Source organism: Carcharodon carcharias, chromosome 21 (genome assembly GCF_017639515.1).
Source record: "Carcharodon carcharias isolate sCarCar2 chromosome 21, sCarCar2.pri, whole genome shotgun sequence".
NCBI lineage: Eukaryota > Metazoa > Chordata > Chondrichthyes > Lamniformes > Lamnidae > Carcharodon > Carcharodon carcharias.
In genome coordinates, this window is record NC_054487.1 from 62,754,141 (window position 1) to 62,778,989 (window position 24,849).

At 41.2% G+C, this 24,849-nt stretch overlaps 1 protein-coding gene across 6 annotated transcripts in view; it reads right to left on the bottom strand.

The window, feature by feature from the left end:
• msrb3 (methionine sulfoxide reductase B3) overlaps nt 1-24,849 on the bottom strand; it is a 121,526-nt gene that overhangs the window by 52,307 nt on the left and 44,370 nt on the right. For all 6 annotated transcript variants that reach the window (XM_041215421.1, XM_041215423.1, XM_041215426.1 and 3 more), the window contains 2 exons: nt 23,484-23,561; nt 10,478-10,506 (listed from right to left, as the gene is read on the bottom strand). In XM_041215421.1, coding sequence (XP_041071355.1) covers nt 10,478-10,506; nt 23,484-23,561 — 107 coding nt within the window. The remainder of the gene's footprint in view (nt 1-10,477; nt 10,507-23,483; nt 23,562-24,849) is intronic.

Below are 24,849 nucleotides of genomic sequence, written 5' to 3' on the forward strand. Positions count from 1 at the left end.
AAAACAACCTGTTTAATGAAAGTTTACAACATTGCGTGGTTAGCCGCTCAACAAAGCAACAAAAAGCTTAGCTTAAGATAAAAAGTAGATATTGCAGAAGTAAACTAATGATAGATGGGCACTCTTTTATACAATGTTTATACTTTGCTAGGACAAGGACCTCAAGTAGACAACTATTGTTTGGACTGAAAAATATAAAGTTAACAGGATGTGTTTGTCACTGCAGTGAAAAATCATTTGAAGTGTTTGATTTTTTTATTGATTGTTGGTGAAATAAACTTGAGCAGTAAGAAACATTACTTTTAAATAAATGAAATGCTTTTGATATCCTGGTGCTAGACAATTGATCAAGTAGAACTTCTCCCCTTTCAAACAACAGCAGAACTTCATTGCTTATTTTCTTTCCACTTCCAAAAACATCGAGTATCACAGGGATAATTTTCCATGGGTGCTCAGCCCTCCAAATCACTATTTGAGCATGAACTCCACAGTAATTTAAACATAGGGATACCGGAACCACACTGGATCTTATCTCTACCTAACCTCCGGTAGGTTATATTCAGGGGTAGGAAGGTAGGGTTAATAATCCCCTCCTTCAAAGGGAGCATGGACGCCTACTGTTGTGCATGTACCATAACCCTAACTTAAACCAGCTACTCAGCACAGACTGGGAGCTAAACTTAGGATCTTATCAGTTAGTATGACTCCGTACCGTAAGAGCACAGCAATTAAATACTGAGCAATTGGGGCAGTTCTATACATGGGCCTGAATCTTCTCTTCGGCGAGTGGGGGTGAGCACTGAAGTCGGCTGCGCACCTGCCAAACTGTCAAAGGCCTTTTAAGGCCATTTAAAAACTAATTCAGATAATTAACAGAGCTGCCCGTCCAACGTTAAGGTGGGAAGGCAAAGAGCCCAGGCGGCCTTCGCATTTATCATGAAACTTCATCCACGGGCGGGATGAGGTTTCATGAAGGATTTATAAATCAAATAAACTTTTTCATTGACATGTCCTAGCTCATGTGACACTGTCACATGAGGGAACATGTCTGAAATTTTTTTTTCTCTTTATTTTAATTTTTCAAAATGAAATTAAACTCCCTGAGGCAGCTCTGTGCCTCAGGGAGATTTCTGCGCTCTTTCGCGTTCATGCGTGAAAGAGGGCAGGCCCCGACTCAGCCTCCTCCCCCCCACCCGCACATGGAGAAAATTCTCCCCACGTTACTGTTTGAGGTTCAGATGAGCTGTAAGTAGATCCTGAAGTAATTTTTTTTTAGAAAATTCTCATATTTAAATATGTATTTTTATCCATTCCATTTAGGTCTTCTGGCAACACGCAATATTTCTCTAGTTGAGAAGCTAGGCAGCCAATTGTTCTCTGCATCTTCAGTTAATAAATATGTTTATTGATTGAGCTGTGGCTTAGCTGGCAGGACTCTTGTCTCTGAGTCATGAGGTTCTGGGATCAAATCCCACTCCAATGGCCGAAGGGCTCCAAAAATGGGACAACTGTAGTTCCAGGGAAGTGTAATACCTGGCATGACAACGTCAAATCGCATTCCTGATGTCATCATATCAGTCGGCAATAATATGGTAGGTGGACAGGCTGCGAAATTGGCAGCATGCCCGCCATTATGACTTTTCTAATTAATGCCTATTAAAGCTCGTTAGCAATCCAATCTATTGCATTGATACAACCCTGTGAAGCCACAGTACACTGCCTGCACGTGAAACATGCCAGGTGGGAACCTAGAGTTTTTTCACCAAAACGGGAAAGGACTGGTGTAAAAGTTCAGGTGGATCTATGCCGGACTTCTGCAGGAGAGTCTGCTGACAGGCTTTTCATTGGCAGACCTTTGATGTGCATGAATCTTTGACAGTTATCGGGGTGTTACTCAGTACTGAGTCTGCAAAATTGCTGACACTGTAAACTAATATCACTGCAGCATTGATGCCGAGTCCAATATTGGCATAGTGTATTGTCTTGGAGAAACCTCCCCCAGGGAGGAGGAGAGGGAGGAAACCAGTTGAACAGGGGCAGGAGCCACATGAAACGGAGCATGGAGAAAAGCCTGCTGAAGTGTGAGGGGCGGCTGACGGCAGGGTGCAGCAGGCACAGATGTGAGTGAAGGCCAGATCCTACCAATCATGAGTACTGGGTCCATATAATATACCTACAAATGATGGAGAGGCAGTGCCTACAGAAACTTCGTCATTTGCAAGCCACTGTGACACCTGTGTGTGAAGTGCTAGACCCAAAGATTGCATCCAATTGTGTGGGCGGCCACTGAAAATCACAGTGGCACTAAACTTCTTCACATATCAGGGTTATTTCAGACCGCCTGCGGGGATATGAGCAGCATAACATAGCCTGAGGCACACCACTTTATTAATATTTTTACAGGTGCCATGTTTTGCCGAGCTGAGCAATTCATTTCTTTCACTGCTGACATTAATCAAATGGAAAAAGCCAGAGGTTTTGCAGGCATGACATGCTTTTTCCAAGGGAGCAAGGTGTCAAGGTAGATTACAAAAGTAGGGAGGTCATGTTGGAGTTGTATAGAACCTTGGTGAGGCCACAGCTGGAGGACTGTGTGCAGTTCTGGTTGCCACAATATAGGAAGGATGTGATTCCATTGGAGGGGATGCAGAGGAGATTCACCAGGATGTTGCCTGGGATGAAACATTTAAGTTATGAAGAGAGGTTGGATAGATGTGGGTTGTTTTCATTGGAGCAGAGAAGACTGAGGGGCGACCTGATCGAGGTGTACAAGATTATGTTGGGGCATGGACAGGGTGGATAGGGAACAGCTGCTCCCCTTAGTTGAAGTGTCAGTCACAAGGGGGCATAAGTTCAAGGTGAGAGGCAGGAGGTTTAGGGGGGATGTGAGGAAAACCTTTTTACCCAGAGGGTGGTGACAAGTCTGGAATGCACTGCCTGGGAGGGTAGTGGAGGCAGGTTGCCTCACATCCTTTAAAAAGTACCTGGATGAGCACTTGGCTCATCATAACATTCAAAGCTATGGGCCAAGTGCTGGTAAATGGGATTAGGTAGGTCAGGTGTTTCCCACGTGTCGGTGCAGACTCGATGGGCCGAAGGGCTTCTTCTGCACTGTGATTCTGTGAAGGCGTCACTGACTGCACCCATGTCACCACCAAGGCACCAGCAGGGCAGCCAGGGGCCTTTATTAACAAAAAGGGGTACCACTCAATCAAGGTGCAGATAGTTTGCGACCACCAACAACACATCACGTAGAAGTATGTACTATACCCGGGGAGCAGCAGGAAGGTTGTAAGTTTAATTACTGGATGTGCTGATCTCAGTAACAGTGGCAGTAAGGTCATGGCTAATTGGTATAGATGCCAGGGGTATACAATTGGATGAATAGTCTGTCAACACATTCACAAATGCACAATGGGCAAGGCATTGGAGGGTGCCACCATCTATGGAATTGTACCCACCAAATTAATACCTGCAAAAGAGGGCAGGCATATAAAGAAGGTAAAATGGGGAAACCTGGCGCAAAAGTAATTAATATTAATAAACTAAAGGAAAACCACTTATTGTCAACACCAAGTGGGTTAGTACCTTTCGACCAGAAGAAAACTTAGTTCCTTCAACATGCATTCGAAAAGCATTCAATATTTGAAATGTCAATAACAATTAGATGCTATTGTGCAGCTCACCAATAAATAAAAAATAACCGTAATTGAAGACAAAACACCATTCTTCATCTTTTATCTGTCTTCCCACAACAGCCGAAAACCCCAAAAGGCAGGGTTTTTTTCCGAATTCCGTGGCTTGCAAGGTGGCATAACCCAGGCAGCAGATTTCATTTTGACTAATAAAATCCCATTCAGTTATTGGCCAACAGCAGCAGGCAGGCACAAGTGCTCCCGATCTCCTCACTAAGGATGTGGTTTTACTACCGATAGAGGCCTTAGACAGATATCTTGAGAGAATAAAGCACCTGATGGAAATGACATTATTTGGCATTGTGCTGTCTGTGGGGAAACATGGACTCCCCGTTTGCAATAAAAACATTGAAAAAGTGACAATTGACAGTCTCAGTACTCCTTTAATGTGGCTTCACATCAGGTAGTGTCATGTGACACTACACTCTGAGATAGTCCAAAAGGTTTGAGACTACCTACAAGGGACTATCTCATACCTCTTCATGTCAGAGAGCTTCATTCAGATACTTGCAAACTGTTTGGGTTTTTCTTTGAAACATGGTAGTTCAATGGTTCTGTATATTGAAACTCTTATTACAATACTACATTTTATCTACAAGACAGAGCTAATGAATTTCATTCAACTGGGAATGACAGGGATCCAGAAAAACTCCAACATGTGACAGTACAACTAACATATACTATGAAAATATCTGATGTACTTTTTCAAAATCTAAAAGCGGTTTCTCAGCATCAAAAGCTTCCCTACAGTGCAGTGAAAATGTCAGCGAAAACAATGTCAAAAGGTTTCCTGTAACCTATTATCACTTTTTAAACTTACATTGACTCATTCTGTGCTATAACTATTGTACTAATGTAAAACTAATGTAAATGGATCTTGCACATTGAACGTTTATGTGAGGATAACGATGCATGATTAGTTCCTACTATGGACAAAAAAAAACTTAAAAATTATCCACCAGATAACTATTTTCTGCCAAGGCAGTAAAATACGAATCAAAGGGAACTGGAGGAGCTGAAGCCCTGACCATGAAATTCACTTACCGAAGACCACCTGCTACAGGATACATAACTAGAAATACTTCAGGCTTAAAATGATTAGAAACAATGCTTTCTTTCAAATTTCTGTTGCTCGAGTAGAAAATTCGCTTGGCAGCTATAATGTGGAGTCTTTTTTAAAAAAGATCTTCTAAAGGAGCTCCCCCAGTGACCTAATACCAAAGGCACTGTCTGGTGGGGTACCAGGCCACACAGGCCGGAAGGCTAAAGGATTGCTTCATAGTCTGTGTTACAGTTATAAGATTGTTACGTTTTGGAACTGTCTTTAATTTAAGGTAAAATGGAGAGGGGGATCATGTGACCTGTTCTGACGTCTGCTTGGCAACAGGTCTGGGTGGTTAAAGATCAAAGGGAGGCCCAGATGGTGTTACTGGGGCAATAGTATAAAGCGTTTATGTCTGGAGACAATGTCATCTGTCTCCAAGTTCACAATGGATAGGCCTGTGCCTTCCAAATTTCCAGAAAGGTATTGAAAGTATCAGGTGGTAAACAGTTGTGCTGTAAACTGTCCAATTACCTCTAAGATGAAAGAGAGTTGAGATGAAGAATAATTAATCAGCATCTCTACCCCTGGAGTCAAGGTTAATATGTTTCACGGTGCCATGAGGAGTGCAGAAAAGCCATTTTTGATATCAGGTTACAGGCTTCCATACAAATCAATAAATACCACAGACGGACAGCAGTTTTTATATGGTTTTCAGAGAAAGGAGGCTGCTTCGTTTGCAAACTACTACAGCCGGATGCAGAGGGAGACAGTCTGTAGTTGAAGAGATGCATCCCACAGCCATCTACAGGTTCTGGGAGGTTTGACCTGGCATGGCCAGGCGGCAAAAATCATTGTTGGTAATGGATTTAGGAACTTTCCAAAAATAAAAGAAAGTGCCTGGAGGTGGTCACTCAAAGTTATTACTTGGTAACATGGAGAATTGTGAATCCATTGAAAGCTGGAAGCAACAATGGGCTGTTTGGTATAAGGACTATAATTTTGTGAAAAGTGCAATGTTAGGTAAGTATAAAATAGAAACGTACTTTTCTGTGGTTTAAAGTACAAGCTGTCTACAAAATTAGTGTTTGATTAATAGTTATTTTAGTCATTTGCTACAGTAACAGTTCTAAAATGTGTAATCTTAATGTGTCATTCTTTCTGGTATGAACTAGAAGTTTGAATTTCTTTTAAATGTTATCAGTCTCTATAGGGATTGCAACACTGTGCTCAATTAGCTGATATCAGCTGTGTAATAATAGGGGCTCCTCGACTGGCCTCAATGTCACTGGGCTAGAGGGTTGAAAAAGATCAGCTGTGCTCCCCATATCTAATCATTATTCAGTGAGTCAGAAATTACACTTGCAGACATCTGATAAAGACAAAATTGGAATTAATTGTGATTCCCTCCATGGGCGTATAACCTACACACACTCATTGTCTAGACTCGCACATGAAGAATGGTTACTTCTTTGAAACACTGGAGGGTTAAATGGCTGATATATTAATAACAGGAACATGGCTTACACACAAATTATTCAAACTGGAAATAAATTTTAAATTAAGCCAGGTCCTCCAGTTAGCAACTAGACTGTTTATTCTCTTGCTAAATGGGTATTCCAAAAATTTATACCCATTGAAGCAGTGGCATCTGTAGAGCTGTAAAGGAATACTCATGAAATTGTGCACTTCTAAAGTTAGGTTCACTTAACTGATCAATTGTCAAACATCCAGGTCAGAAAATGGGAGAGAAAGATACACAAGTAACTAAATCTACTGTTACTTACAGTTAAAAAAAACTTGAAAAATGGACATAAATATGTGCTGTCAAGCCTAATCTTTTTTTAAGCAGGCCATGAAATCATTAATAGGATAGTCTGAATGCTATCTTTTAATTGATTACAAGTAAGCATCTTTGGTTACTTTAATTTTATTTGATATTCAATTTATATGAAACATTGCTTCAACATTTTATCATTAAAGGAACCCATGGCAGGCAACCTCTGTCACTGGTGCATCATTTTTTTATGCTTGGGATATGGGTGTCATTGGCAATGCTGAGATTTAATGCTCATCTCTAACTGTGCTTGAGAAAGTGGTGAAGGTGCTCCCACAATGCTAAGGTAGGGACTTTGAGATGACAGTGCTCACACAAGCCTATTGCCCTTGCCCTTCATGGAGGTGCAAGTCATAGGTTTTGAAGGTGCTGCAGGGGAAGCCTTGAGTTGTTGCATTGCTTCCTGTAGATAGTAAAGCAGTTAGCATAGTACAGCCAACAGTGAAGGTGGGGGTTCAAGGTCCATACACAAGGTCACTCAGAACATGGACTACAGCAGGTAAAATGATGAGGATGAGGTTATTTCCTCTGCTTGGTCAGTGGTCATGCTAACAGTCGACTTTTAGTGATGGGTTAACCTCAGTGTTTCCTCCAAGTACTGATTTGGCAGTTGAGAGCAGTAGGTAGCGATTAGCAGGAGCTAACGCTACCCCATGTTGACTTGAAGCCACGAGGCAACTTGGATTCTGGAGTCAATGCCGAGGACTTTCAGTGCCACTCCCACCTGACTGTATACTAATATATTCCCACCTCTGATGAAGCTTTTCTGCTGGGACATGACATAGCTGGGGATGGAAGAGTGGGAGACATTGACTATGACTAAGTGAATATGACTGTCAGTACCAGGTGTTAGTGAGAAGAACTTTGCAGGGTCAACTGCACTGGATGTTGTAAGCTGACAATCATTTGTCGTTTCAACAATTCAACAGCTTTGTGGTCACTTTTACTTTAAGCAGCTTTTTATTTAGAACTGAATTAAAATTTTCAAACTGGCATGGTAATATTTGAACTCACATTCTTTGGATTACTAGTGCAGTAACATGCACTTATTAGCATTGGTTGTGGTTGTGAAACAGTTTTACACGTGCTGAGTTGCAAATTTTACTATAAAATCTTCAAAAACAAATTTTTTACATTGAGGACTGCTGATTTCAATTTTACACACACACACAACACACACACACACACACACACACTCTCTCTCTTAATTAAACTCATTTGAAGTTAAGTTGATTTTTTAAAACCAAAGGTTAAATGTAGAACAAATCAGTTCTCAAATGTGCATTAGGTCTATATACTCCAGGAATACAGCTATCCTATGTCTAACATTTTGATTGCACTTGCTAAACAAAGGGGTTGGTATTCCACAATATTCTCTTATAGGAAACATAGGTATGTATTTAAACCAGAACTTAAACAAGATTGTTCATTTTCACTGCACGTCCTAACCCACAACTTCAAAGGAAGCATTGTAAAATTGTCCAGCGTCCTGTTCAGCATGATTGCTGACTTTTTGAGCCTACAGAACCTGGACAAAAAAATGGAAACTCCAACATTTTATATTTAAAACATTAATGCAGTTAATTTATTTTGCGCACTGCATATGCAGAGCTGAAGAGACTGTACTCAATTGAATGGTCCACAATTTTCTATAGTTGATTTGAAACTTGACCTGGAGAGTTAGGTAATATTTTCCGTGTTGTCATCAATCATGATTTTGTTAATGATTTGTTGATTTTTGACATTTTTTAAATAAAAGGAGCACACAATTCACAAGGATAAAAGGCAGGAAGTTATTTTTCATCTCTCCTATTCAAGAATGCATGCCAGTACATAAATGGTCTGCCCCTCACCCAATAATGCAAAGTCAACTCATTTAAATATTTTACTGATACTCCAAGTGAATAGCTCATGATGTTCAAGGATTATTGGGGTTGGAGGACTGAATTTCACACACTAGCATTCATTTAATACATTAAATTGCCGTTCAATCATTGTAATTCCATGGTTTTGATAATGGGCTGAAAATTTTCACCTCGGGAGCGGGAAACAGGAGCTGGGACTGTTTTTGGCTCTGAATCTGCACGGGGAAACAGTTAAGGGTGGATCCTCAAAGCTGAAGGGCAAGAGACTTCCAACTTAACAGAAGCGTCCAGCTGCAAAGTATAAGCTAAGTAACTGGAAGGTGCCCTCTCAGCCATTCCGTATACACTGATTAAAAAATACAAAAAGCAACCAGATCAGCTCCTCTACAGGTTGGCCTTTGACTGCAGCCCCACTAAGGCGAGCAGGCAGGGATGTAGGCCTACCTGGAGCAATGGCACCCCAGACTGCTGCTGGGTGTCTGCCTCCAAGCAGTTGATCTTCCTTAGCAGGGAAACTGGAGTCTGACTGGAAAATCCTCATCAGCCTCCCAAGCTTACCTTTAACTATGAACCTAATTTTTTGCCCTTCCTGGACCCCCAAACCCATGCGTTCAAATGGCCGACACTGCGTTGGGACATTGACAAGGCCCAAAGGTTCAACCCAATACGTTTTACACCAGGGGTTCTTCACCTCTTTGCTTCTGAGGTTCCCTCTAGTGTGACAAAATTCCACAAAGCCCCATAACACAATTTTTTTTCTGTAGAAAAATGAGTTACACAATTCAACATATATAACTTATTATTTTTGTTTTATTTAATGCAAAACTTTTGCTGGTATTCAATTGAGGCTTAGATGAGGGGCATGGGGCAAGGGATGGTAGTAATGAATTGCAACTGCAAGCCTTCTTGCTCCTGCCTAAATAGCAAAGTGGGATGAGATCCTTAAGTGGGTATTAATTGGGTATTTAATTGGGGCAGAGGTGGGAAGGTGGCAGTTCCCAACCCAACAACCTCCCACCTGATTAAATTGCCACCCCCCCCCCCCAAATCTCCAAACATGCCTTGGGGGAGAGCTTTAAATTCCACCCTCTTGCCCCAAAGCACACCACCCGGGTGGCAGTTTTCTATGGCACTATTTCACTGCAATCAGTCAATGTGGAAATGAAACAGGTACATAAATTACTACAGATGCAATATTTGGTATTCATTTCTGCATATTTACCAGTCTGGAGGAGGAGTGTTTTGCTCACTGGTGACCTGAAGCAAGCCTTGTGTCAAAACTTTGCTTCTCTAATTTGCCGACTTTATACTTGATATATTTTGCAGTTATGTGTACTGAATGCTCATTGACAACAATTTTTAAAAAAATTCACTTTATTCAAATAATTCTATGTAAATAGTTCCGGAAGAAGTGGAGTTGAAATCCACTTATACCTGGTGATGATGTTACACTTGATAAAAGAACCAAATAGAATCCTTCTTCCCTATTATTTCCTGAAGATGTCTATCCCTTGCTAGAATATGGTTTTATAGATGTCAATCATCCTCTGAAACTTTGCTGCTCAAATTCCCCAAATTGGTGCAGCTATACCGCTTCTAGCAGCAGAGCTAGACCCCAGGAAATTTGGGCTCCACAACAGCCGTTTTGACTCACTTTAAAATAGATAAATTTAGATATAGTAACCATTCCAGCTGAGGCAGACTTGGGGCTTGACTCCTCACCCTGACCCCGAGAGTAGAAGGCACTGGCAAACCACCACTGACAAAAAACTGGCAAAAAAACAGCTCAGGATGAAGCATTAGCCGACAATGAGCCAGGGACCTGCCTTCAGACACACACCATGTCACATGACACTGTACAACAGAAGTTGTGCTCTCACTGAACATATGTCCCAGTTCCATACAAGTGGAAAATCCATGCTTTGAAGTTTAGCCAGGAACATTTTCATAATATTTTTGTTTTAAACTCTAAAAATGCATTTAACTTGGGCACAATAAAATTGACAATGACTTACTTCACTTCAAAAATTATACATACCTGATCCAGAGTCAAACTTGGTTGTTGACCTATAAAATGAAAGATTATTTTATTTACAAAGATTAATGTTTTTGCACATTTTCAGAATGTGTAAAATGTAGTTGCACAAGTTCTATAAACAAAGGGAAATACATTTTCACTTTTATATTAACACTTAATCATTTTGGATCAAGCCCTTGCTTCTGGTAGCTTGCCTCCTGGAACATAGGGTGGGTGCAACTTTCTTGCTATGATATAACACATTCCAAGAACTGTAGACAATTCACTTAGAACCTCAGTTAAAGAATGCTTCTCTTTGCTTTTTTTTTGTGTAAATTTCTCCTCCCCTTACTAACTCATGCAAGGGTACAGCTCTATAACGTAAGTAGCCTTCAGTCCCTTATCCTAAGTGTTTTGGATAGTGAATACTGGCTGAGAGTATGTAGGGCATCATCATCTTACTTCCTATCCTCATTCAATGGCAACAGGCATACACTTTTTAAACAGGATTCAACAGATAACAATTAGGAGTGGAAATGCTGAGCTTTCCTTTAATCAGCAGGGTGTCAGTGTCCAATAGAGAAGATACAGAGGAGATTTACAAAGAAGTTATCAGCAGTGAAGAATTTTAGTTATGAGAAAAGACTGGGGTTGTTCTCTTTGGAACAGAGAAGGCTGAGGGGAAATTTAATTGAAGTGTATAAAATTATGCGGCACCTAGGAAGAATAGATAGAAAGGCCCTATTTCCTTTAGCGGAGGGATCAATAACCAGGGGGCATAAATGTTGGGTAATTGGTAGAAGGATAAGAGGGGAGTAGAGGGGCAAAAACTTGTCACCTGGAGAAAATGGGGGTCTGGAGCTCACTGCCTGAAAGTTTGGTAGAGACAGAAACCTTCATCCATTTAAAACATACTTTGGATGTGTACTTGAGGTGCCATAACCTACAGGGTTACGGATTAAGAGCTGAAAGTTGGGATTAGGCTAGAATACTCTTTTCGACCAGCACAGACACAACAGACCGATTGGCTGCTTCTTTTGCTATAATTTTTTCTATGTTTCTAAATATGGTGCATCTACTCCCATCCCAGCTCAGGTCAGCTAATTGAAATGGGGAATTTTCTGTGATTTTCTTGCCATTATAATCTGGTACTACAGACACCAAGCGGTGCCCTTAGCAGTTATACCATAAGTGGTAGGTTAATGTTTAAAGTATGAGAAGATCTGCAAAGGTTTCCATGCCATGATGGCATGCTGGACCACTGATTATTTATTTTCCACATCTTTTAACTGAAGTCTCATGTGAGTTGAAAACACTAGCCTCAGCTAGGACTTTAACCTATCAACAAACTGGATAACTGTGCTGCACAAGCCAACATTACAAGTTTAAGTTTGAGTTTAGCTGATCTCATCCACAGTAGTAGTTAGGAGAATGTACAGTTTTCTATGGTGCCTCAGAGTGGGGAAAGAAAGATAAGCCAGGCAGGATTCTTATTCTTGGTTAATTTCCAATGAACCCCCACTGAAAAGCTACTTGTGTGGATGTTGGATGAGGATTATGAGTGGACTCAATTGTGATGCCATGGACAGTCAAATAGCTCACTGTCTTATTCACATAAGAAGAGTGTCTCTTGAACAAGGAGCATGGAGCATCTTAAGCCCTCAGAACTATATCCCAGCAACAGTCAACACATTAACATCTACAGGAGAAAGGGGGAAGAAGGAATTGACACGAAAAAAGACATTTAAGAGAAAGATACGCTTTGATGAAATGAATATTCTATATTACCACCCTGGATTACTCTCAAAATCTTGGTCAAAAGTTTAAAAGTGTGACTGGCTGGTTACAAAATAAAACAATTCAAGAATGTTCAATGCAAGTATTTACCTTATATTGTTAATATTGTTTAAACTTTGAAGACAGTTAGCTTTTAACTTCACTTATTTAGCGTATAATTGTTTTACATTTGTTGTCCATTACTCCTAGTGATCTAATCATTTTAATCCATGTTTGTTGTTGTTTTGATGCATTAGTGAATTGCAAGTTAAATTATATTACAAGCTTGACCACTCTGAAAACTTGCTAATTAGCTAAGTATGTAAGAATTTTCTGAATCTTTAAACTTAGTAGCTCAAGGCCAGATGTAATTCTTTCTCACTATTTGTTGCATAGCTATCTGACTAGGCAATTTATACATTTTAAAAGGCAAAAATTCTGTCCTTGTGGGAACATCATGTTTCAGATATAAGTTAATACTAGCTGAAAATTCAGGAGCCTTTGAAGCCCTCCATTCAGCTGTGGGAAAACTGCTGTTGGGTAATTACACTCAAGATGCTGCTGATGTGCTGTCAAGCAGAATTAACCTTCAGACTAGGCCTATCCGTGCAAGCTGTTACAAGACAGCATTGTCTATATGAGACTCTCGAACCAATTAGTGAGCATGCTCTGGTCAGATTTATATCACACATTAACGCTCAGTTGTATATCTGTCCACAGCTGCCACAGCAAGATACAAGAGTAGCTCAGCAGGAGCCCAGTTAGAGGATGTTACATGCATAAAGACCTTTCAATAAAATGTATTAAACTACCTGAGAATGAGGCATTAACCTTTTTCCCCCACAGCAACAGTGAGAGCTGGAGTGCACTTAAAGGTTATAATAGTATTTCAAGTAAATATTGAGCTATAACTAAGTTTTTCTTCAATGGAGCAAAAAGAATAACAGGATTAATTTCCAAAAGTCTGACTTTACCACAATTTTATTGCATCTCCACTTACGATGCAATAAAGTTGCCTGTTTCCTCAAGTGCTGTATTCTTAAGGGACTTGGAACAAATGCTTCATAGTCAAGGGGCGCAACAAGCCACACAACTGCTTAACTAAGCTCAATCAAGTCATTCTGGTAGAGTATATTGTCAAGTTAGAAGCCAATACCAAGAAAATGCTGAAGTGAAGCCAAATTCTCAGACAAGAACTCAAATGTAGCATGCATGTTTTGAATCTGATTTATTTTTAATTTGCTAAATCATGAATCAGAACCAGAGATGTAAACAATATATGTGCTACATGGGAAGTGGGAGGGTTTTGGAATGCCTTCAGAATTTCAGTTCCTTAATGTTGAGGTATAACTCTATTTCATAAAAATCATGGATCCCCCTCCTTTCACCCCAATGTACAACAGTTATGTACTTCCCAGTCTCCTAAATTTCTTTCCTAAACCTTTGTACTTTTCCACGTCCCTCACCTCCTTTTAAGGCTCTTAAAATCCACCCCTTTGATCAAGCTCTTAATTAACCATCCTAATATCTTCTCCTTCAGCGTGATATCTGCTTCCTCTCCCTTTTACACCTCTGAAATGCACTGGGATGCTTTCCATGTAGCACTATGTTAAAAGTTATGTGTTATAATATACATCTAGTTGGTGCTGCAAAATCTCCCTTAAAATGAACATATGGACCTTACTGCACCCCTTCCCTAGTGCAATCCTACAGGCCCTAAAAGGACGTCCCATCATCTTATAACTAACCGTGTGTTTCATTCGATGTAAGGGATGTATTAATGGAGTAATTTACAGAACCTCCCGAAAACTCCACCAAAGCTGAGTGGGTATGTACGGGGAAGGGGCAAATAACTCTCAGCAATTGGAGTGCATTTTTAATGTCGTAGAAACACCGCACATCAAGGTTACACCCAAAATCCTTGCACCCTACAGTCTACGAACACTTGATCCTCTACTTTCCACAGCCACCAGGATATAATCCCCTTACTGCTAATATAATTCCTCTCATGCTTCTTTTTCACAAAATGCTACAGTGGACATAATTAATGGGAGTCTCAGTTGCTGCCTGAAGAGCTTGCAAGACCCTCACCACCTCTTTTCGGGAAGGCTTTCTGCATCTCGTGCTACGCAGGCACCTAATGGGCCAATGGCAGGTCTTTCCCCCAGGGTCAAGCGCCCTAGCGGCAGAAGTCCTACCCACCAAGAGCTCCAGGCAGCTCTTCTGTATTCAGCAGTACCACAGGGAGGCGGTGGCTGCTGCTAGTACTACACCCTCCAGAGGGCTCGGATTGAAGTGGGACCCACACACAAGTGAGTGATTGGAAGACGGGGGTCACAGTTTAGCGGTCATGGGTGGGGGGGGGGGGGAGGGGAGGGGGATGGAGGGGAAGGAGAGTCAGGAGCAAGGCAGGGGATGATGTCAGGTCCCTCAATCAGGTACTCAATGTTTTTAAATGAGGGACCCCTGGAAGCCTGCAAGTAAACATGTCAAGGTTTGTTTGTCGTACTCCCCGGAAGACAAGCACTCTGCCCAGTGGTAGTGGGACGAGGCCCTTAAGTGGGCATTAATTGCCCACTTATGGGCCTCAATTGGCAGCGGCAAAGGCAGGCCATCCACAGGCATTCCTGCCACAGACTTAATTGCCATCCTCCCACTTGATTAAATGCCCTCCGCATCACTAAACTCACCACAGGAGAAGGCACACGTTTATGTTAAATTGCAGCTGCCACAAACTACTTCCTTCACTAACCTCTAATCTGCTTTCTCCAACAGCTTTCAATGCCTCCTATTTTGACATTAAGAACAAGCTTTTGACTCTTATGCCTAATTGATAATGATGTTAAATGAAAATCCTTTTTGTACCGCCATTATGTTCAAATTTTTCTACAAATTGACTATCCCTGATTCACTTACAATTGCACTTTCAAAATCCCAACAGTTTAGCCTATTCGCCACAACAGCTACTGATTTATTCAACCTCACTCTCAACTCCACCTTTGATGTCTAGTCTCCAATAAAAACTTTACTCTCCCTCACCCTCACTGTTCCCCCAGTACAGTCCTAATCTCTGTCCCCTAAATCCAAGGAACCTAGACTTAGAAGGATATGGCGGACAACTGGTTTAGTCATCCACTGCCAGAACTGGCTGGACCACTTGAAATACTATTATGCTCTCACCTGCTAATTATTCCAGCATAATCCTAGAATTCAAAGATAACCCCTGGCTTCTTTGCTCCAAACCATCTTCTTAAACTCCTCTCTCATATTCCCTCATGGATATATTTGTCACAAAGATTAACTGTCTCAATCAGCTGCCTCTGCCGAATTCCTCCCTTCCATTAACCCAGCTGGACAAATGTCCTTTAATATTCCCCACTGTCCTAGCCCTGAACTCACATCTTTCTCTAGTTTCTCTCCTGTCTTGCCTCATGCCCTCTTTGAGCTCATCTTGTCCATGTGGTGCACCTCCTGTTCTCTCAATCCTATTCCCCCTAAAATGATCACCCAACTTCCCCTCCTGGCCCTTATGTTAGTCAATACTGCAAATGGTTCTCTCTCTTCAGGCGTTGTCCCTTTCTCTTTTAAATCGACTGTCATCAACCCTCCCCTCAAACAAAAAAGCCCTTGACTCCTCTCCATGCAAACTACCATCCCATCTCCAAAATCCCTTTCCTTTTCAAAGTCCTTGAAAATGATGTCACCTTCCAAATCCGTTCCCATCTTTCCAGGAACTCCATGTTTGAATGCCTCTAATCAAGTTTCTGCCCCTGCCACAGTACCCGAACAGCTCTAATTAAACCTGCAATGACAATCCATGTGACTGTGACAAAGGTAAACTTCTCCTCTGCATCCTTCTTTACCTGTATTATGACACAGCCAATGGTAAAAGCTGGGTTGTTCAAATCCCAGAGGGAAACTTGAAAAAACTGTCATAACCAATTTTTGTAATTTGTATGTTTTGAGATGCAGGCTTTTAATACAGCAGTAATAAGACCACCATGTCTCAAGAGGTTTTTATAAAACTAAATTAAACATTTATCAATACAAGAAATTTTGTAAACACATACATAATTCTACAAAATTACTACTATATTAATTACAAAAATCCCCTAATTAATCTGACTCTCAGTTACACCCCCATTAAGGCAACAATAAAACTCAGATTTAACAGACCTCTGGCAAAGCACTCCCTGGACAATCACATTCAAAATTAGTTTCTTTGAGCTCTGGGTCCTTGCAGACAGACTTGATGCTTACAGGCTGGAAGTTTCTCACTTAATGGATCTTAAAATGCCTCTCCCTTACACACAATCTCCTTTCTCCTATATACATATCTTTCTCTTTGAATGTAAATTTTCCATTGTATCACTAGGCATTTAACTTTACCTCTTCTAACAATAACATCCTATCATCCGACCAATTTTACTAGTGAGCTAAAAAAACATTGCTTGGCATCTTCTAGCCATGTGTAAGATTTCAGCCACAATCTTGAATGGTTTCTTTTAACAAATGGAAGTTTACACTTTACCTTTACCCTCCTTACGTTTATCTAATTAACATCTCAAAATGCCTAGACTAGCTGGCTTCAATCCAATTAACACACACACATAGACACAGACCCCACTAGAGCTCTATTTTAAAATAATTTCCAATAACATTTTAATATCTTCTTGACACCTGTCTGTAGCCTTTGACATGGTTGGCCACACCATTCTCCTCCAACATCTCTCCAGCTGGGTGGGACTGCTCTCACCTGGTTTCATTCTAAATTATGGTAGCTAGAGAATCACTTGAAATGGCTTCGCCTGCTGCTCCCATATCATTACCTCTGATGTCGCCCAAGGTTCTATCTTTGGCCTCCAACCATCATTTAGATGCTGCCCCTCAGCGACATCATTCAAAGGTGCAGCACTGTTTTCACATATGTTTTCGACATCCAGTCCTACCTTACCAACACCTGTACCGACGACACAACTGTTGCCAAATTATTAGACTGCTTATCTGACATCTAGTATTAGATGAACAGAAATTTCCTCCAATTAAATATTGGAAGACTAAGTCAATTGTCTTCAGTCTCTACTCCAAACTCCATTCCTCTCCCTGGCAACAGTCTGGGATTAAGCCAGTCTGTTCATAACTTTGGTGTCACATTTGATCCTGAGATGAGCTTCTGACCTCATATTCATGCCTTCACAAAGACCACCTATGTCCACCTCCGTAACTTCACCGAACTTCGCCCCAGACTCAGCTCATCTGCTGCTGAAACCCTCAGTCATACCTTCATTGCATCGAGACTCGACTATTCCAATGCACTCCTGGCTGGTCTCCCACATTCTACCCTACTTAAACTTGAGGTCATCCAAAACTCATCTTCCCATGTCTTAACTCGCAGCAAGTCCCATTCCTCATCACCCTTATGTTCATTGCCCTTCATTGGATCCCAGTCCACCAACATCTTGACTTTAAAATTCTCATCTTTGTTTTCATATCCCTCCATGGCCTTTCCCTCCCTACCTCTGTATTCCCCTCCAACACCACAACCCTCGAGATACCTGTGCTCCTCCAATTCTGGGCTTTTGTGTATTCCCAATTATAATTGCCCACTGATGGCCATGTCTTCATTTGCCAAGGTGCCAACCTCTGGAATTCCCTCCCTACACCTCTCCAACTCTCTACCTCACTTTTGGTTATCTGACCTAATATCTCCTTATGTGGCTCTGTTTCATAATTTATTTTATTATGCTCCAGTAAAGCCACTTGGGATGTTTCATTATGTTAAAGGCCTCTATAAATAAGTTACTGTTAAAAGCAAAAGTGATCCTAGCATAGATCCTGAGGCACATCACTACCTAAATCTAATCAACCTGAAAGCATTCACTTAACCCAATTCTCTATTTCCTGACTCTCTGACATCCCTCTATACATGCATCTCCTCCTCCTCCTTCAGGTACCATGCCCTAAGAGGGCATTGGCGACCATGGACTTCCATTGGATCAGTCCATGGTTATGTTTGGCAAAGTACTGCAACTGTTTGCCATTGCCTTCTGTAGTTTGGCTAACCAGGAAACTCTCCTGTTCTTACCACCTACCACCTGGAACATTGGAAGGATTTACATGCTGATAATCAACCTGTTTGGCTATGTTACCTTCCTTGGCCATCAAGTCCAGAAGTGGGACTTGAACCCAGAGATTCTGGCCCAGAGATAGGGACACTACCACTGCGCCACAAGACCACCTACATGTCTGCAACTACATTCCCTGTAATATTATGCTTCTTAGTTTCCTATGTAGCACCTTGACTAACACCTTCTGAAAATCCATGTATGCAACAACTGTTGTATTCCTTTTATCTATATCCCATGTAATTTCCTCAAAAAGGCAGTGAAGTTAGTCAAGCACAAGCTGTCCTTTACAAATCAATGCTATCTGTTCCTGATCAGCTTTAGTTCGAAACAAGTTTACCAATGACAGAGATAAGATCAACTTACTCAAATCCTATTTTCAAAAATTATGGTTACTACTTTTTCCCAAACCCCTCTGTTCTCCTTCAGCATTTTGGTGTGCACTCCATCTCAATCATGTGACTATTCTTTGTTTCGTCCTTTTAACCTTTGAATAGAGTTTTCTTTTGAATATGCAACTCTAGTAGCAGATTTACCATAGGTATTCCTGGGGCTGAATCTTCGGCGGGGCCCGCTCACCGAGGCGTAAATGACGCGGGGTGATGTCGGGCATGCATCCCAAAGTCACTGCGCGAAATTTAGATTTTCAGTTAGGCAGGCAGCAGCCAAAGGCCTGTTAAGGCCATTAATGAACTAATTAAGCCTATTGAGAAAGCTGCCCATCCAACCTTAAGGTTGGCAGGCAGGCAAAGAGCCCAGGCAGCATTCGCATTTTTCATGGAACCTTATCCATGGGCGGGATGAGGTTTCATGAAGGGTTTATAAATTAAATACATTTTTTCATTAAAGCTCACTAACATGACCCAGCTCATGTGACACTGTCACATGAGGGGACATTTCTTATAATCTTTTTTTCTCTTTATTAAAATTGTTGGAACTTAAACTAATCTCCCTGAGGCAGCTCTGTGCCTCAGGGAGATTTCTGCCCCAGCTCAGGGAACCAAACACCACCACCCCACCTACCCACACAGGGAGCGCTCAGTGCTTCTGGGCGTGTGTCACGCTGGGTGGGCCTTAATTGGCCCATCCACATAAAATGGCAGCGCAGACCCGATCAGGGGCATTGATCAGGTCCGCGCCCGCCCCCCCACAACCCCAACCCCCAAACGGGGGTAAAATTCTACCCCATGTCTCTCATTTATTGCCTTCTGCAAAATAAAACCTCAGGTAAAATATTTATCAAGTATCTCTGATTTCCTGGCTCTCTAATCAAAAATGGCTACCTTCATCTCTCAGTGGGCCCACAACTTTCCTTGACTACTATTGCTACTGGAGACAGATTTGCAATGACAAATATTCTGCAATAAATTTTAATCAATTATGACAAATAATTCCTAGGGCAGCATCTTCAGCTCAGTAAGTGGGGTCGGGGCCCACTTGCTGAGGCATAAAATGAGGCGCGTCATTCAGATTTTCAGTTCAGCGGGCATGCACCCGAGTCTGGCGCTCGTCCGCCGAACTGTTAAAGGCCTATTAAAGCCAGTTAACTATCAATTAAAATAACAAACTGAGCTGTCCATCCAATCTTAAGGTTGGCGGGCAGGCAAAGAGCCCAAGCGGCCTTCACATTTTTCATGGAACCTCATCCACGGGTAGGATGAGATTTCATGAAGGGTTTTAAAGGTTTGAAAAAATTTTAATAAGATTCATAGACATGTCCCAGCTCATGTCACAGTTTCACGAGGGGACATGTCCTAAAAACTTTTTCCCCTTTATTAAAATTTATCAAACTTAAACTAATCTCCGAGGCAGCTCTATGCTTCAGAGAGATTTTTGCGCTCTTTCACCGCCTGCCGCACACCTGCACCTGCTCCCGCTTAACCACACCTCCCCCCCCACCCCGACGGAGAGAAAATTCTCCCCCTAATGTTTTCACCTGCGTAGCCATTTCAATCTAACCTCCTTCCCATTTACTTCATTAGAACCTTCTCTTATTCCGCGTGACGAGATTCAAGACAATGATTTAAGTTTATTTTGACCTGTCCTTGGACGGTCATAAGAGGTAGATGGACTGGCAATGGAAAGAATAATCATAGATCGTTACCTACTTTGAAACAATCTGTAAACACATGAGTCAGGATTTTTCCTATGCTGGGCAGTCTGGGCAGGAGTAGGCATGGAGCAGATCGCCGCCCGCGATCGGCTTCGCGCTGCCATTTTACGTGGGTGGGCCAATTGAGCATGCGCACGAAAGAGCACAGAAATCTCCGAGGCATGGAGTTGCCTCAGGGAGGTTGAATGTATAATGAAATCATGACAGAAATGATTTAAAAATTTATTTAAACATGTTGCCTCATGTGACTGTGTCACATGAGCGGGCGCATGTTTGTAAATTTATGACAATTTATTCACTTACTCAATAGAAGCTTCAGGAAACCTCGTCCCACACGCCGATGAGGTTTCCTGAGAAACGCGAAGGCCGCTTGGGCATTTCGCCTGCCCGCCAATGTTGAGGTTGGACGGGCAGCGTTCTTAACTGCTTTAATTAATTTCTTAACGGTGTTAGTAGATCATTGACATTTTGGCGGGTGCGCAGTCGACTCTGGCGTGCACCCACCAAACAAAATATCGCGATGGTGCACGATGACCTCAGGACGGACGCCCGACGTCATCACGCGTCATTTTACGCGTCGGCGTGTTGGGCCCGTCCCCACATGCCATCCGGAAGATTCTGCCCATCCATTACGTAGCATCCAACAGAAATTTGATTTATTCTCAACCAAATAAAATTTAAAGTAGACATGTTACATATTAAAAATTGGAATGATAATGGGAACGGTTATCAGAAAATCATGATGTGAGGAGTGCAGAAATTGGGGTTTTCCAGTCTGAAGACTACTAGAATCTACAGTTTGTCAATCAACATTTGGAACACATAAAACAGCCACCATGATTACTCTAATGGTTAGGAGAATATCTTTGGAAGTTTACTTATCCAAATTAATTTGAGTTAAATTGGTTTCCTTATTGCAGTATTAATAGTTAACCAGAAGTGAGTGAGGTAATATTTTTAAAAATTTCATGATGTGAGCACCCATCAGAATTTTGACTGTTTAGGTAACCAAGACTGATTCATGGCCTGCACAATTTTTCAGTTACAAATATCCTGCTAGATCTGGATAGTTTGAAGTATAATGGTGGCTTAGAATAATACCTCAGAATATTGAAAAGAAATCTAATTGAAGATCCCACATGGTGTCACAAATTGCAAACGAGAAGCATGGGCAATGTATAATTAGTGCTGAAATTTCAAAATTATAGCCTTCAAATCACCAGGACAAAATATATAAATCAGTTTATTTTAGTTTTGGGTGTTTTGGTTATGTTGATATTTAACAACAGTGACCATCATAGTGCACGCTCTTGTCTATTGCTTGCTGCAGGATTAATAAATATTCATTTAGAAGGACTATAACACAATAATTACAACTTTACTGAGTTTTGGTCAAGTCCATTATTTGGAAACAAGTTAGTATATGTGAGCCAAATTATATCATGCACTGTTTCCAGTTTCATGAATAAAATCTTAAGTAAATTAAAAAATGTAATTTGCCAATCTTGAGCTTATTCAAAATTCTGCTGGCTGATACCCTAATTCATACCAAGCCCTGTTCACCCATCATCCCTGTGCTCGCTGATCTACACTGGCTCACACCCAAGCAACGTCTCCATTCTAAAATTCTCATCTTTGTTTTCAAATCCCTCCATGGCCTCACCCCTCTCCAACTCTGTAATATACTCCAGCCCTACAAACCTCTGAGAAAACACTGCTCCTCCAGTTCTGGCCTCTTGTGTGTATCCAATTTTAATTGCTCCGTGGGCAGCAGTGCTTTCAACTCAGCCCTAAACTCTGGAATTGTCTTCTTAAAACCTCCCCGCCTCTTCCTCCTACTTTGAGATGTTTCTTCAAATCTAACTCTCTGAGCAAGCTTTTGGTCATCTGTTCTTTATATCTCCTTATGAGGCTCAATGTCAAGTTTTGTTTGAGACAGTCCTGTGAAAGACCTTGGGACAGTTTTGCTAAAAGGTTCCACATAAACGTAGGTTGTGGTTGATCAGATTTTGAATATGCTTTCAACATTTTAATATTTCAATGAGTCGCATTTTTTTAAAAAAAGAAAGCTGAACTACTACCACTTTTGCAGAAGTCTCAGTCTCAGACTCTACAACTTAAAAAAAAGGTGTAGGATATTTTGTTGGGCTCGTCTGCCATCTCCTTGATTCATGTGCAATAGGTTATCCTGTACAGTGCTATATGTGGTCTGAGAGTGCAAGGAACCTTGCAGAGGTAATCAGTCGTGATGCAGATTACACCCTCAGGGGCTGGAGAGACTGGTTTTCCAATGTATAGGAGGACGATTGACAATAAAAAAAAGATCTTGTCCCCTAAATATAACAAATAAATATGAAGAAAAGCAAAGTATCACCAAGACAATATACCATATCCTTCAAGTCAGAAATATTCAACTCAGAACTAAATTAAAAATGCACCCAATGTATTATTTCATTAATAGATTTGGTCAGCAGAATTGCTAAATACTTGTAAAAAAAATACACTTAGTGCAGCTAAAAGCTAACAATAGCTAAGAGGCAATCATACCAGAAACTAAAAACTTCTAAAGCCTATTAAATCCAGATGACCTTCAATATCAACAAAGTTGCTGCGGAACCCTGAATGTTTAAAGGGGTAACAGTGGTAATCTGGACAGAGTTTTATTATCAATCCACAACATTCCTTTTCAACTGCTCAATACATTTGATGAGTAGAAGGAGCTTTACTATGCTAAACACTGCATCCTGCCATCTGTTTTTGTTTAGCTTTTAAAGTTTATGATAATTTTGGGGTCTTGTAGTTATTTTTTGCTTGCCCCTCCTCCAGTGTGTCTTGTTATGGACTTCAGGTCATAAAGATTATAGGCAGCAACCTGGGAACAGGATTGGAGTGCAATAACAAACACCAATGGTTGCATCACATTTTTATAGAATTGTTGTTTAAGTCATTCAGTGCATACTTGGCACAAGAAGTTAATGACGAATGTGCCCGTTATTGACATACACATACTTACGTAAAAAGGGGAGTCCCACAAACAACACAATTGTAGGTCCCTTTATCTTTGTGCAATGTGTACTCTCCTGTAAAGGCACTGGAAGAGAAAATGTATTGAATCATGTGAATTATAAAGCAACATTATTTAACACGCAATAAAGTGAGTAACTTGACGTTTCTAAAGCTGTGCAGTATTTTATTCCTTCACCCACTTCCCTGCCTCCACATCTAGTTTCCATTTTTACAAACAGGATTTTAAAAAATGACTGATAATCTCTGGGCAATTGTACATGCTGAATCATTCTGTTGGTTCGGTACACAACAGAATGCGATTTGGCTGGAAGCTCAGGCACACAGATTAAGGTCTGCTGCCAAAGCACTTCTGGAGTTTCTAAGCAGATGACTCACATTCAATAAATTCAAACAGTATATTGTGACAGGAAGAAAGCGAAGCCTATTAACTGGGACCCCATGTGTGGTAAAGAGCATTTTGTAGGGCATGAATGGAAACAAGCAGTTACATCATTAATAAATTTGGATTAGAGGTTCTTGAATACGTGTGCCAGGGTCCACTGTATAAACTAGACAAAATAGTTAGCCTTGGCATGTCAACTCGGCGCTGAGATCAGCTGAGAGACTCAACGCTTTCACTAAATACAGCCTTGGAAGAGGGTGAGTATTTCTTTTAAAACAGCACTGAGTGCTTGGTTGCAAGGACTACAGACATGTGAGGGTAGTTATTAAACATTTTTGACATTCCAACTGCAAATGAGCCAATAAATACTTTCTCCACATGTGCTTCAAAAACAGGCTTAATTACGCTACCTTCTTTTGGCAGCCAAACGTCTGAACACACAATGACCACCTTCAAACTGCTCATTGGCAGTGGTCCATTTCCCTCAGTGTTTAGCTTATTCTAGTATCTGGAGAGAGACTTCCAAAGAAATAGTCTGCACTCAGACTACTACTTTGTTGCCTCATGTACTTTAGCAAAGTGAAACAAAGAGACCAAAATAATTCCACAACATTTTGTTATCAATCATATTAGCAAAAGCAATATGCTTAGTTACTTCATCTAATTGACTTATTGCAGTGAAGTGAGAGGTTTAAAATGTGGGAGCTGTTTTAAACATATTAGAAAAGCCATGGAATAGGTTTGGGCACGAAGCCAGCAGTAACCATGAACCGCTGTGTCACAACTGATGAGTGAGAGAATCGTGCAAAATTTGTCCTCTTGCATCACCAGGAATGAAAAGGTGTACCGGGTGGGGGGGGGGGGGGGGGGGGGGGGGGGGGGCAGTCATGTGCTAAATGGCAGCACAATGGTCACATGGAAGATGAAGATCAGCTGGTAAGGACAAGTATTGGGCTGACTGTGAATAAGG